The following is a 12,696-nucleotide window of genomic DNA, read 5'->3' as shown; positions in this document are numbered from 1 at the left end:
GGCCATCAGCTGTCACACCACAAGTCCCAGTCCAGCTCTCACCACACACAGGCCATTAATTTTAACAGACATCTCAGAACCCTGCCCAATTGTTCAGCCTCAGTTCAAGGCACTGCAAAGGGAACATTGCAAAACAAGCTGTGCTGCTTTGCTACCTGTGTTAGCCTGGGCAGCCAAGAGCCAAAGGAGATGACAGAGTCCCAAACACAAAACAGTGCCTCAGCCACCTTGGAGTTTTTCTCCTGAATGTTCACAAGACAGAACACAGATTCCTCATGGAAGGGCTGGGAAACAAGGTGAAAGTTACCATAACTCATGTCCAGTCCCTGTGTATTTATGATGGACAAGCCAAGCTGAGCTACACTCTCAATTCAACAGCTAGCTCCAGATCACAGATGTCCATAGGGTTGTCCAGAGGAGAATCACACTAAATGCCCTCAAAGCTCCCAAGATCATATAGAGCATAGCTCCATGCTCATGGATATCAAGGACTGTCTGTATCCTCACAAGTTCAGGTATTTTTGTAAAGCAGCATACAGGACTGCAAACACAGCATCTGGCTGGGAGATTCCTCATACAGGAATGACAAGGCACAACTCTGCCTCCTCCCATAATATTTAGGTTCTCTCTAAATATCTGTAAAGTTCTTATTCAGCTCCCTGCATCCTACTTTTTGCTGGGAAAAATGCCCACTAATAGCCAGCTCTGTGCCCCTTTTAAATTTCCCTCCATCTGCCCTGAAGGGAAAATATATTTCTCAACAAAAATGTCTGAGGGCAATCAGTCCCTTTATGCCCCAGAGAGGTTTTACTGACCTTAAGAGCCTCTGAGAGAACGGGCATTGCTTGAGGGTACAGGGTGGAGAAAGAGAGCAATCATTTCATTTCCAGAAAATTTCTTCTGCCCACAGACAATCCCTTGGGAATGAAAACATTCTTCAGTGCCCTGAGTACCTGCCCCAAAGAGGAGGGACAGGGTTTGTCAGCCAAAGCCATGCCACAGTGGATGCAGTGGGAGCACAGAGGCCCATGTATTCTGGCACTACTTAGAGCTGAAAAGCAACAGTCTCACCCATGCACGTCCTGGGAGGCAAGACTTGACTTTCTGTTAGTTAATAAAGTTTTGGATGCTCTAGAAATCCCTGTGCCCATGCTGAGACATCACTGCAGCTATGAAAAATAGCCTATAAGATCCAGCTACACTCAGGCAGTTGGTATATTTATTCAAGCAAAGCAGAACTTCATGATAAAAAAAAAATAGTGAAAGAGAAGTTGACCTAGAACCTTCCTTGGGGGAAGGGGGCAGGAAATGGTCAAGTGGCCAAAGAAAAAGAGGATAAATTATTGCCAGGCACGATTCAGAGATTATTTAGACTATTTGGAGAAGCAACCAAGCCCGGCCAAGCAGAGTGGTGGGGTAGAGTTGATCCAGGCAGAGAAGTGAAGCAATCCAGGGGGCTGGTTTAGGCAGGAGAATGGCCTGGGCTGGAGGGCAGCAGGGAGCGCAGGCTGGGGCAGAGCCAGGCAGTGACAGCCATACTCACTCAGGCACTGCAGACCACTTTTATTCCCAAGAGGTTTGGCACACAGCGAGCAGCTGGTGCAACTGGAGAAAACCCCTGGCACGAGCTGGTGCCCATTGATATCTTTACACCTCTCTTTTGTCTCCTTTGTCTCTTTCTCCTTCTCTCTCTCCTTGAGCTGCTCTTTGTTCTTACCCTGGAAGGAGAGAAGAACACAGCTCAGTCACAGGCCTCGCACTGCCCACATGTTCCGTTCCCCACTGCTGCCCACGAGCAGAGAGCTGGTGGGCAGCAGGTACAGTGGAATGGCAGTGCTTTTCCCAAACTCCTTCCCAAGGCTTGGGCCAGTCCCTCTAGTCTAAGTCCATTTGTGATGAAGGGGGGGACACACTTGGCTGTCCCTCTGCAGGCTCCTCCTGCCACAAGGAGTGATCCAGGCAGCCACCCAGCCAAGACACTCTTCTTGCTGTGCACAACAGTGCCAAGGCAGCATAAGAGCATCCAGAACATGCCCTGGAGCAAGGAGGGCTGGAATTCACTCAGTCCCACACACTATTACTACTTTAGGGGTCACAGTGCATCTGCTGACCAACATAGAGGCCTCAGCCATCCAAAAGCAATCCAGCTAATCCAGTTCCCTACGGCCAGATCCCCTTTTCTACTTGAAGAATTTAACAATTCCTTCCACAAATTCAACATCTCTCTCTCACCTTATCCTTCTGCCAGGATCCAGTGACTCGGCTCCGCAGGGAACTCAGACGTCGCATCACCTTTGTGCCTTTCTCTGCTTTATCGCTCTTCCCACTGTCCTCATTTCTGAAAGGAGACCAAAATATCTTTAAAAAGGGGAAATTCACTGCCCAAGCCCAGCTTAGGGAGATCACTGATGAAGTTCACGGAAGCATTACTTTAGGACCCCAAGTGTGAGCTTTCCATCTCCTGGAGGACCTGGTTTGGCATCAGCCATGTCATTTATTAATGACACTTGCAGTAAGGAGCTGAACTTTCAGACTATGTGTGCAGGTTTTGTTCAGTGCCACACTCCTGGCTGAACCCCTGCAGATACCAGTGTCCTGCACACAGGATTAGTGGGGCACTAGAGCTTAGATGGAGGGGACTGGAAATCAATCTGCTCTCACAACACAAAGTGTGTGTCACCCGCTGTCTCACTTACTCATTAGACAGGAACTCAAACCAAGTGAGGTTCTGCTGGGAAGAATCACTGCCTTCTTGCACACAACCTCTCTGCTTCACCCTGGGCAGGGAAAAGGCATCAGACACAGCAAAGAACACAAGACCAGAACTTTTGGATCAGCTGAAACTTTTATTTTCTAGATGGGGCAAGAACATTTTTAAAGTTACCGAGGAGACACACAAAATGCCCCTTCTCTTTGCAACTCCACCCTGGTTTCACTGGAATAAATCAGTGATTCTGGTACCCTGGGTATTTGCCCCTCAAGGGACCAAGTGTCCTATGCCAGGTGTGTCTTAGGCAGACCTGTGACCTCCCCACACATTCCTGTCCCAGACACACTTACCCATGGTAATGTTTCAGCTCCTGAAGTACCTTCTGGACAATTAACCTACCAATGACGGGGCAAGAGAAAAGCAAGGGATTAGAGAATATCCTTGCACAGACATTCTGCACTCCACATAGCCTCAGATGCTGGCTTATGACCAACTGGTGCTCTGCTGAAGCACAGAGTGGGATCACCTTTGCTGTTCCATCCCCAGTAGCTCAGATACACTCAAGTATCTCTTGCATCCCAAACCAGCCAGGACTGACAATACCTACACATGGTCTGGGGATACGTGGTCCTTCTCCAGCATCTCCAGAGCAGGGGGTTCCACACCTGGAACACAAAATGCTCTCTCTGAGGCAGGGATCCTGATTTGCCTTTGCAGAGCACCACCTTGCAATCTATGCAACTGGACCCTGTTAATCATGCTGGGCTCCCACTCTTTCTTGACTGGTGAGGAAGAAATTCCAGGAGCAGCTAGGGAAGGAGATTCTGCTCTACATTTCTGTGAGGGAAATGAAGGCTACATCACTTTTCTGTTACCCCTTCCCTCCCCAGTCTGTATTATATTTGCTGCTGACGGTCCTGCTTGCAGTAGGGTAGGAGCTGGTACCACCCCAGAGCCCTTCCCCATGACAGCCAGCCTCCCCTCTGCTTCCCAGGCTCCACTTCCCACTACATTTTTCTCTGGTGCAATCCTCACAGGTGGGACTTGAGTAGGGAGTGACCAATGCACTGGCCACAGGGAGGTTATGTGGCAATGTGTCACTGGGGATGGGCATGTCTGAGCTGAGACTGCACTGCTAACCAGGGCCAGACTCAGAACCAGCTTGGCTTTGCATTTCAGGAGCTCCTGGGACTGTGTGGAATGGAAAGCAGAGACTGTCCATGCTTCTGGAGGCTACAGCTCCAGTTTTTTATCTTCTTAATAGTACCTTGAACCCATTTAATGGCATAAAATCTACACAAACCTTCCGCAGCTGGAAGACAAGTGTTGAAACTGTGAGGTGTCTGGGGGGAGGCAGTGGTCTCACAGGCTGATGGGACAGACTTGGACCTCAGTCTCTTGCCATTGGTGACACATTTCTGGAGAAGTAAAAAGTCATGGAAATCTTTGGTGCTTTGTGCACCGCAGAAGCCTCTATCACAGGTGACTCCTCACCCTTTCCCTCTTGTTTTGTCTGGGTTATGATGCAGGACACCATTAGGCCCAGCTGTTTTGCTGGCTCCAGGAAGGCTGGAGAAAGTGACACTTGTGCCCGAAATCTTCTTAGGCACTTCTCACTTTTATTGGACATGTAGCACCATGATGCAGTTGTCCTTTTAATATTAATTGAGTCTAAAGGTATTCCCCAGATCAAAGCAGTGTGTAAGGGGTGACACTGTGTGACACTGCTGTCTTCAACTTCCTGACAGAGGATTAAAGAGAACATAGGGCCAGACTCTTAGAACTGCAGTGACAGGACAAAAGGCAACAGGCACAAGGGAAGGGAAATTCCAGCTAAATGTATGGGAAAAGAGGGTTGTACGACAGGCAGCTCCCAGGGCCTTTATCCCACAAGATGGGGCAGTTTATCTGAAAAAGCCCATCCTTGCTGAGATTCCTCCTGGTTCCTTGCTGGTATTGAAGGAGACCAGCCTGCAGCTGACATGTGACAAGCTGTGTATGCTGCTTTCTGTCCCCCCAGCTTGCCCTGCTGCCCCCATGCCCAGCCCTCCACACTCACCACCTCCTGCAAGCTGGGGCTGGCCACGAGGTCTGGGCACAGAGGCTCTATCTCCACTTTGATCACTGTGCCACCCCGGCTGCTGCTCCAGGCTCCCTCTTCCCCTTTGGGCAGCTGAAGGGACACATGAGGCTGGAGGCAGGACTGGCTCCTCTTCTCCACATCATCCTGCTCTGGGTCACTGCCCAGTTCTGTGACATCCAGGCTGAACCTGATCAGGGGACAGGAAGAAGCCTCAGAGCAGACCTGAGCACAGCTGGCACACTGTGCCTAGGGTGGCACAGCCCCTGCAATGGCCCTGGCTGGATGGTCCTAACAATCTCATGCAATTGGGACAAGGAGGCTCCCCACAGCAGGCACGTGGGAAAGGAAATGACAGGAAGCCTCAGCCTGGACACCAAGTCCTGAGGCTGTTAAAAACAGCTTTTCTGGCTGCCACCAGTGAGTCCCCAGCTCCCTGGTCACCCGGGATGTTTAGTGCTGGCCGGCTCACACTGATCTCTTAGCAACCCCTGAGACTGTGCAGCCACCCTGGAAACAGCCTGTCCTGCCTGCCCCAGGGCTGCTGCCCTGTCAGCTGCCATCCAGGAACGTCCCTCTGGGCATTTAGAAGTGGCAGGTGATTTGTTTATCGCATCACCACTGTGGCATCATGCCATAATTCCTGCTCCCACCAGGGTCCAGCTTTGAGGAAGGAAAAAAAATTATTTTCTAGGAAATGAGGGGTGCGCGAGCTCCCCCAGCACCCCAGTGTGCTGCACACCAAGTGTTGCAGTGACAACACAGAAGCAAAATGATGGATTCTCAGTGGAAAATCTTAGTCTCTGCATGGGTTCTGTCTGCAGATCACTGTCACTTCATTCCTGCTGCCAGAGGCAAGCTTCAGGAAGCGTTTGCTTAGGGAACAGTGGGGTGTATTCCCCTTCCCTGGCCTCCTGCTCACACGTGCTTCATCACCCAGCGAGGGGACAGAACGTGTCCCTGACACTACAGCCACACTGTGCCACTGTTACTCATGTGCCTGTTACAGCATAAACTGTGAATGATCCATGGCACATGGGACAACAATAGGTCTGAGAAACAAAGTCTGAGCTTAAAAAAGGTCTGCCAAGATTTCAGGCTGAGGTAATTTTAGGGTACCGTATAAGGAGGAGAGATAAAAATAGTCCTTGCTGGCTTGCACCTAAATCCCAGTCAGCTGGGAGATCAATACATTTGTCAGCAGGGAAAGCATTCCTGGAGGAACCTGGAGCTCTAGGCATTCATGTGGCAGGAGCAGAGGATGGCAGCAATGCCAGGCCTGACTCTACTCCCAGCCAGAGCTCAGCACCGTGCTACAAACACAACGTCCTCTGCAGCCACATGGAGGGCAGAGGGCTGGAGGACAGCACAGTGCTTGCAGACACAGGCCCTCCCAAGCCAACTCACAGATAAGAAGAAAAAGGATTTGACAGAGCTCTCTTAATCCTTCTTTCATGGAAAAAATTCCCTTTGAGCCAGAGGATGGAGGTCATCGGGGTAACTGATGCTGTTCAAGATTCCCTCTGGACAAAAAGCGAGATCCTCTTCCCGGCCCCAACACCAGGAAAAGAGGATCTTCCTACTTCCAAGGAGACATTAAAGCCTCTTGCTTCCCTAGTGCTTCCTCTTCCACATCCCACCCAACATGAGCATGGGTGTCCAGCTGCTCTGGCAGATGCCAACAGGGAAAGGAGACCACCCAGCAGGATCTGGATCTGCAGGCAGCATGACATTCACAACTCCATTGCATTGTGTACATCAAATATCACTCAAATCTCACTCGTACCTGCGCCTGCAGTCCACGGGTGACAGAGGGCTCTCCCAGCTGTGCCTCCGGGATGTGGACATAGATCTCACCAGTGTGGGGAAGGAGTCCTGGGCCTCCTGCAGGTCCAGCTCGTTGTCTGCCTCTGCAGGATGCTCAGAAGTGCTGGTACCATCATCTGGAATGGCTGCACAGGAGCACAGGTGGCCTTTGTTCAGAAAATGACAGTCAGCCTCGCCGTAATGTACCGAGCAGGAAATGGGATTGGAAAAAGCAACATCCACAGACAGTTTGCTCAGAGCCCTTGGCCTCTCTTCCAATGAGCGATGGGCAGACACAGTCTGGGATCCTTGTTCTGGCTGTGCTGCCATGTCTGGTGCTGTTTTGGCAGACGGCAGGCTCAGGAGTCCCAGATCTCTGTAATACTCCGTGCCGTGGAGAGCAGAGTCTGAGAGGAGATCCTCCGTGCTGCTGTGCAAGTCTGCTGCTGGCACATCCAGCTCTGTGGAAGACGAGTCCTCCTGCAAAGGCAGCACAAATCCCGTCTGAGAGCCTCACACCAGCCCTGCAAAGGGGACACCTCCTGTGCAGAAACTGGGGTGCAGAGCAGGGCCACACTTGCAAGTGACTTTCCAATAGTCACCTTCCCCTGCTGTCTCTCATGTCAACATAACCTTGTATTCCTTGACAATCTGGATCAGTTCCACTTTCCCCCATTCCTACTCCGCCACAAACCCCTCAGAATATGGTGCTGACCACCCAGTTTGCTGGCCCTGGCCTCTGCCTTGCACCGTGGTAGCAGCAGGGAAGAGGACACTTGCCTTCTCTTCAGCCGTGCTTGTGCAGAAGGAATCATCCTCAGCAATCAGGGATGGGAGGAAGCTTTTGGGGGTGGGATACTCCAAGGGAGGGCTGTGGTGATCAGTGAATTCCCGTAAGCACGGCTTGCAGTCAGACCCTGCAAGACAGAGAAGGTCTCAGCAGGTAATGAGACATCTGGGAGGGATGGGGAACCAGCTGCACACTCACAGGCAACATCAGGCAGCGCTAAAATGCTCCACATGCCCTCTGCTCCTTCACAGACAGGCAGTGTCAGGCAGTCTCCAAACCACAACAGCCTTGATCCTGTAGGAACCTGGTGCAAGGGTTTCCTGCCAGCAGAAACTTCATCCTCCAGCAGAAACCTCATCCTCCAGCAGAAACCTCATCCTCGCAGCATATACAAGGGGACAGGCCTGGCTTGCACTGTCCCAGTCAGACCCTCATAGAGTGTCCTATGCTGCAGGGGCCTTTTCTACAGTAAAAGAATTAAGCACATTTTTATGCCTGTTATTGACATTATGGACCTTCAAATCAGAAATCTAGGAATAAAAATACTGATGGTGGTTTTATTTTCATCCATAAGGAATAAAGGACACCTGAGTGGGTGGGTAAAAAAGGATACTGGGAGGCAAACTGATGGCTCCAGACAACACTGAATATATGCAGAGCAATACCAGGAGCACATGGTTCTCCTGGCTCTGGATCGCTCCTCTGGATTTTCCCCAGGCAGGAACATAAACCTGAGTGTGCATATACCATCTGATAACTCAGTGAGAAACAAACCAAGGTCTGGATGTGTTTCGTGGTACAATAGATAGTCCAGCTGACTGAAGCACATTCCTGTGGAGCGAGACACACTGTAAACCTTAGCCACAATCCCTGAACCATCGCATGACTCATGGAGGCTTTTTATTCCTTGGAGACACACACAGTTGAGGCAAAGGGCTGAGGCAAAGGGAAAAAAGCCAGGCTGTTGGCTGAAGCACTGTGGTGAATCTCTGAAGATGCAGAGAACAACAGCAAGAGACTGTAAGCAGCCATATCTATCCAATTGGAAAAACCAGCAGGAAACTGCTAGAAACCCATCACACTCCAGGAAAATCAAGCATAAAAACATTAATGTAAAGAAGACATTGTTCAAAAACGCACTCTTGGAAAGCTTGCATCCTGCTGTGGATTATAAAGCTACACAATTCAGCCAGGAATTGTGTGGTGCCAACTAAAAAAAGGCAGCAAACGTGAGGGAGAGTTTGGAGATTTGTTCCTTGGATCCCGCTGCATGCTGCAGATGCCAGATTTTCTGTTTTAAGGAGCATTTGGTGTGTTCAAATGTCTGTGATGGTTTCAAGTGAGGGACTATAAATAATATAGAAAGAAAACACTTCTGAAGGCACTATTTTAATTAAGGGGTTTTTAGATACAAGACCAGGGAAAATTTGAAACAGGCTTTCTAGCAAGGCTGTAAAATTTACTTCACATGACATTTTTAATGAATAGACCAATTCTTGTCCAGGATGTCCCTGAGCTGCATCTGCAACGGGCAGAAATTTAGTGAGCTGTTAAACATCACCTTTTGCTTTTCTCAGCGCACCTGGATTCGGCTTGCAATCAAAAATCAGCATTTTGAAGTGAATACACGCTTGAACCAGCGCAGATTTTGGCATGAAATTGTAGGAAACACCAGCCAAAGCTCTCAGCAGGCAGTGAAAACCACTGAAGCCCCCAAACAGGCTGGGATGGCTAAGGCAGAATGGACCCACAGGGAACAATCAGGAGGCAGGGAGTATCCCAGGGAGGTCACACATAGTGGTTCCCCTCATACAAATCCAAGGAAGGAAGAAAAAGGAGATTCCCTGCTCTCGCCATCCCTTCAACAGTAAACTACCCACAAGGAAAGCAGCAAAGCCCTGGGAGGCAGCAGGAGCTGACAAGGGCTGTGGCCTGACAGAGGCCAGAGCCCTGGATTGAAGGTTTAACTAAAACAAGGAGTTTTTTCCTCCCAAGCAGTGTCCAGCCATCCCGCCAAGGCTACTCTGGGCCTGCACCAAGCTCCATGCGGACCTAAAGTGGATCCCTGGAACAGAGTCAGCTCCTTAGAGGCCTGGAAAATATTCCCTCTGTTCTGCCTGTGCCTTGCAGGGCTTAGGATTTGGCCAAGGCATAGGCTGCATTCAACAGACCCGGTCCAGACCCACCAAAAGACTTAAATCCTCCTCGGAGGCTTCAGACACTCAGTTCAACACGCGATAAATCAGCCCCGCCGCAAGCCCGGGGTCGAGGCAGCGGCACGCGGCACACGCGGGCGGCAGCCGTGGGGACACCATTTTAGGCAATGTGTGAGCACCAGCCACGGCACTGCCGGGCTCCCACTTCAGAGGCTGGGCCAGCACCGTGCATGGAGCAGGTGCTTGGGCAAGAGGGTGATGCAGGAGCTCATGGGGGAAAATGCCTTCAGATGTCAGGTTGTGGGATGATGGGCAAGGAAGTTCGAGCATGGAGCACACATAGGAAGGAGGCAGGTCTTAGGGACTGTGAACATCCCCATATCAATGATCAAGGTGGTCACCAATGTGTCAGCCAGTGTGGTAAATCCTGGAGCACCTTGAGTCTCCTGTACTTTGCCCTTGGGCCTGTCTGGAAGACAGATCCAGACACCAGCGTGATGCCAAGGGGACAGGGAATCTTGGCCCCCCAGGCTCTGGCAGACAGCAGCAGTCACCTTTCCTCAGCTGAAGCTGGAGATGGGATAACAAAATGACACTTTCAAGAACAAATGCTGTTTGCTCTAGGAGAACATTAAGCAGATTAGGTATTGCAGTTGCTTAATTCGTCTCTGGCTGGCAACCATAAAAGGTTATTGCTGCAGGGAGCAGCCTCCTCAGAGGAATTCCCAGGGCAGAGCTGGAGAGGAAGCATCGCTCGCTGGGCTGGGATGGTTCCTGCACTTGGCCAGAGCTTCCCACGGGTGAAACATGACTACTCCGGGCTGCTGTGTGGGGAGGAAGGAAGCAGCGACAGGCATCCACAGCATGTGACAGTCTGGGATGGTCTCAGGGGGTTTGATGCTGTGGGGACAGCAGGATCAGCTGGCTGAGCTGTTCTGGCTCAAGGAAGAAGGCTTCATGCTGTTCTAACTGTACCCAAGGCCACTGGGATCCCAACAGAGATTTTCATAATTCCCTCCAGAGCTTCAGAAGTCCAGTCAGACCCTCTCCACCGTAACTGGCTGTGCTGATTTCCCTCAGACAGGCTGGTCACTGGAGCTGCACACACAAGTGTCACAGAAGGTGACAGCACCACAACAGCCAGCACTGGAACAAGCCCTGCCAGCAGCGTCCCATCCTCACCTGCCTGTCCCTTGGCTTGGTGCAGGATGCTGCATGTCCTCAGGTGACCCTGGAGCCAGGCTGGTGCTGGGAAGGGGACACGTCAGAGGAAAAGATGGATGTGAGCTCTGGCCACACCAGTCACATCCTCCAACATCAAACACTGTCTGCATTCCCACTGGGGAAGGACCACAACAAATGTGGCAGGACAAAGGCACTGGGCAGTTCTGCTCCATGGAACAATCCCAGGAGGAAGAAAAGACCAGAACATCTGGGCATTTCCCAGCAGTCAGGGATTGAGACTGTTGGGAAACCATGGAGAGCATCACAGACAAGAAATAAAAATTATTCCATCTTCCTCTGACCCACCCCTGCCCTCCTGGCCCCACACCAGCTGCTCTTCACATATCCTGTCACAGGGTGTCCAGAACTATAAGGAAAAACCTCTGTAAAGCAAGTGCTGAAGTCCCTGTGCCAAGAGCAGCTGAAGTGCAGTCGTCCCTTGCCTGGTGTGGGCCCCTCATGGCCAGCACTGGCAGCAGTGGGGATTGGCTCTGGGCAGGAGCAGGGCAAGATAAGCTGTCCCACACTGTAACACACTGTACAGAGCCACTGCCTTATCACCACACTGGGGCCGGGCTCTTGGGCACGGAGGGCAGGGGAGCTGGGACTGTTCTCTGCTGTCTCTCAGCTGAAGGGGGTCTGCAGCCCCTCTGATTCCCTCCAGGTCACTGTGCAGGTTCCTGCAGTGGCTCCAGGGGGCACTGAGGGAAGGGCCCGTGTGGACCAGGGAGTGCCACACTACACAACATCAGTGTGGGAGAGGGGCTGAGCAAGCCCCAGTAGGACAAACTGCTGTGCAAGCACCTGCTGAAGGCAGCTGCTGTGCCCAGGCCCTCTCCAAAGCAGTCAGTGCTTGAGAGCAGCGTGAGGCTGATTCACTTGTTAGAGAAATCAGCCCATCTGAGCCTTCCCAGCCAGCCCATAACCCCCCCAGCAGGCATGGCACTGGGGAGGCTGGAGCAGGGTGTCCAGCTGGGGCTTGAGGGAGCTGCCTGGGGCTCACCACACATCAGAGCCTGCAGGACCCCCTGCCTCCTGCTCTGAATTAACCTTCCCTCAACTGTTCGGTTTGGATCTTGGTCTCCTGCACATCCACACCAGAAGAGAACTGGGAGTGGGTGGGGAATAATGAAGGAGAAAGAGGAGCAGGAGCTCTGATGCTGCAGGTAAAGGTACCCAAATGCATCAGCCTGAAGGCAGTATTTGCTCACAAGGACACAAGTGTCTGCCTCCTCCAGGACTGCAAATGTCCTGCTTCCCAGGGCTCTGACTTCCCTCTTTCCAAGTCACGGCACTGCATGCAGAAATGAGGCCAGTTCACACCAGTTGCTGCCATTTCCCACCCCTGCTGCTGGACACAGGGAAGCCCAGCCAGGACCACCCAAAGCGCCAGGGCTCCGGACACAGGGGCTCTGCTCGTCAGCCCTCACTGAAAGGCTGAAGGAATCTTTTCCCCCACATCTGCTCAAACACCAAACTCTGGCCAGGCAGCATGCAGAAACAGCTGTCTGCAAGCACCAGGACCTCCAGCTCACTGCCAGCCACAAAACAAACTTATTACAAAACCAAAAGGCTGATACTTAACCCATTACCCAGCTCCTGGAGGCAATAACGTGCCTTGAAAAGAAGATTAAATGGAAGGAAAAGTGTTAACATCCCTTAAGGCAGTGATCCCTGAAGGGAGGAGAAGGGGGGCTTGGGGGGCACCTCAAAACAAGCTCTGCCTGGGCCCCCGGGGTTCTCTGGTACCTGCTCAGTCCAGGACAAGCTGTCCCTGCCACAGCCCAGCTCCCGCCACATGCTCAGCCCCCTGTCCCCACAGGCCATTACCTCGCTTAAAGGACCATCTCTTCTTCCAGCGCTTGGAAAACGATGGCCAGGAGTGGTTGAGCAGCGAGTCTGACATTTGGGAGCCCCGTGCAAGGTACAG

The 12,696-nt window shown here is 51.7% G+C and overlaps 1 protein-coding gene across 1 annotated transcript in view; it reads right to left on the bottom strand.

The window, feature by feature from the left end:
* The window catches only part of ARHGEF18 (Rho/Rac guanine nucleotide exchange factor 18), a 48,497-nt gene extending 35,801 nt beyond the window's left edge, over positions 1-12,696 (bottom strand). The window contains exons 1-10 of the mRNA XM_058858479.1: positions 12,597-12,696; positions 7,377-7,513; positions 6,577-7,076; positions 4,770-4,980; positions 4,014-4,128; positions 3,318-3,375; positions 3,061-3,105; positions 2,697-2,777; positions 2,233-2,338; positions 1,544-1,718 (exon numbers count right to left, since the gene is read on the bottom strand). Of these exons, the coding sequence (XP_058714462.1) occupies positions 1,544-1,718; positions 2,233-2,338; positions 2,697-2,777; positions 3,061-3,105; positions 3,318-3,375; positions 4,014-4,128; positions 4,770-4,980; positions 6,577-7,076; positions 7,377-7,513; positions 12,597-12,672 (1,504 nt within the window). The 5' untranslated portion in view covers positions 12,673-12,696. The remainder of the gene's footprint in view (positions 1-1,543; positions 1,719-2,232; positions 2,339-2,696; positions 2,778-3,060; positions 3,106-3,317; positions 3,376-4,013; positions 4,129-4,769; positions 4,981-6,576; positions 7,077-7,376; positions 7,514-12,596) is intronic.

The sequence above is a fragment of the Poecile atricapillus genome, chromosome 28 (genome assembly GCF_030490865.1).
Source record: "Poecile atricapillus isolate bPoeAtr1 chromosome 28, bPoeAtr1.hap1, whole genome shotgun sequence".
Classification (NCBI taxonomy): Eukaryota; Metazoa; Chordata; class Aves; order Passeriformes; family Paridae; genus Poecile; species Poecile atricapillus.
Note: the sequence above shows the minus strand (reverse complement) of the source record. Positions and strands in the feature narration are given on the sequence as shown.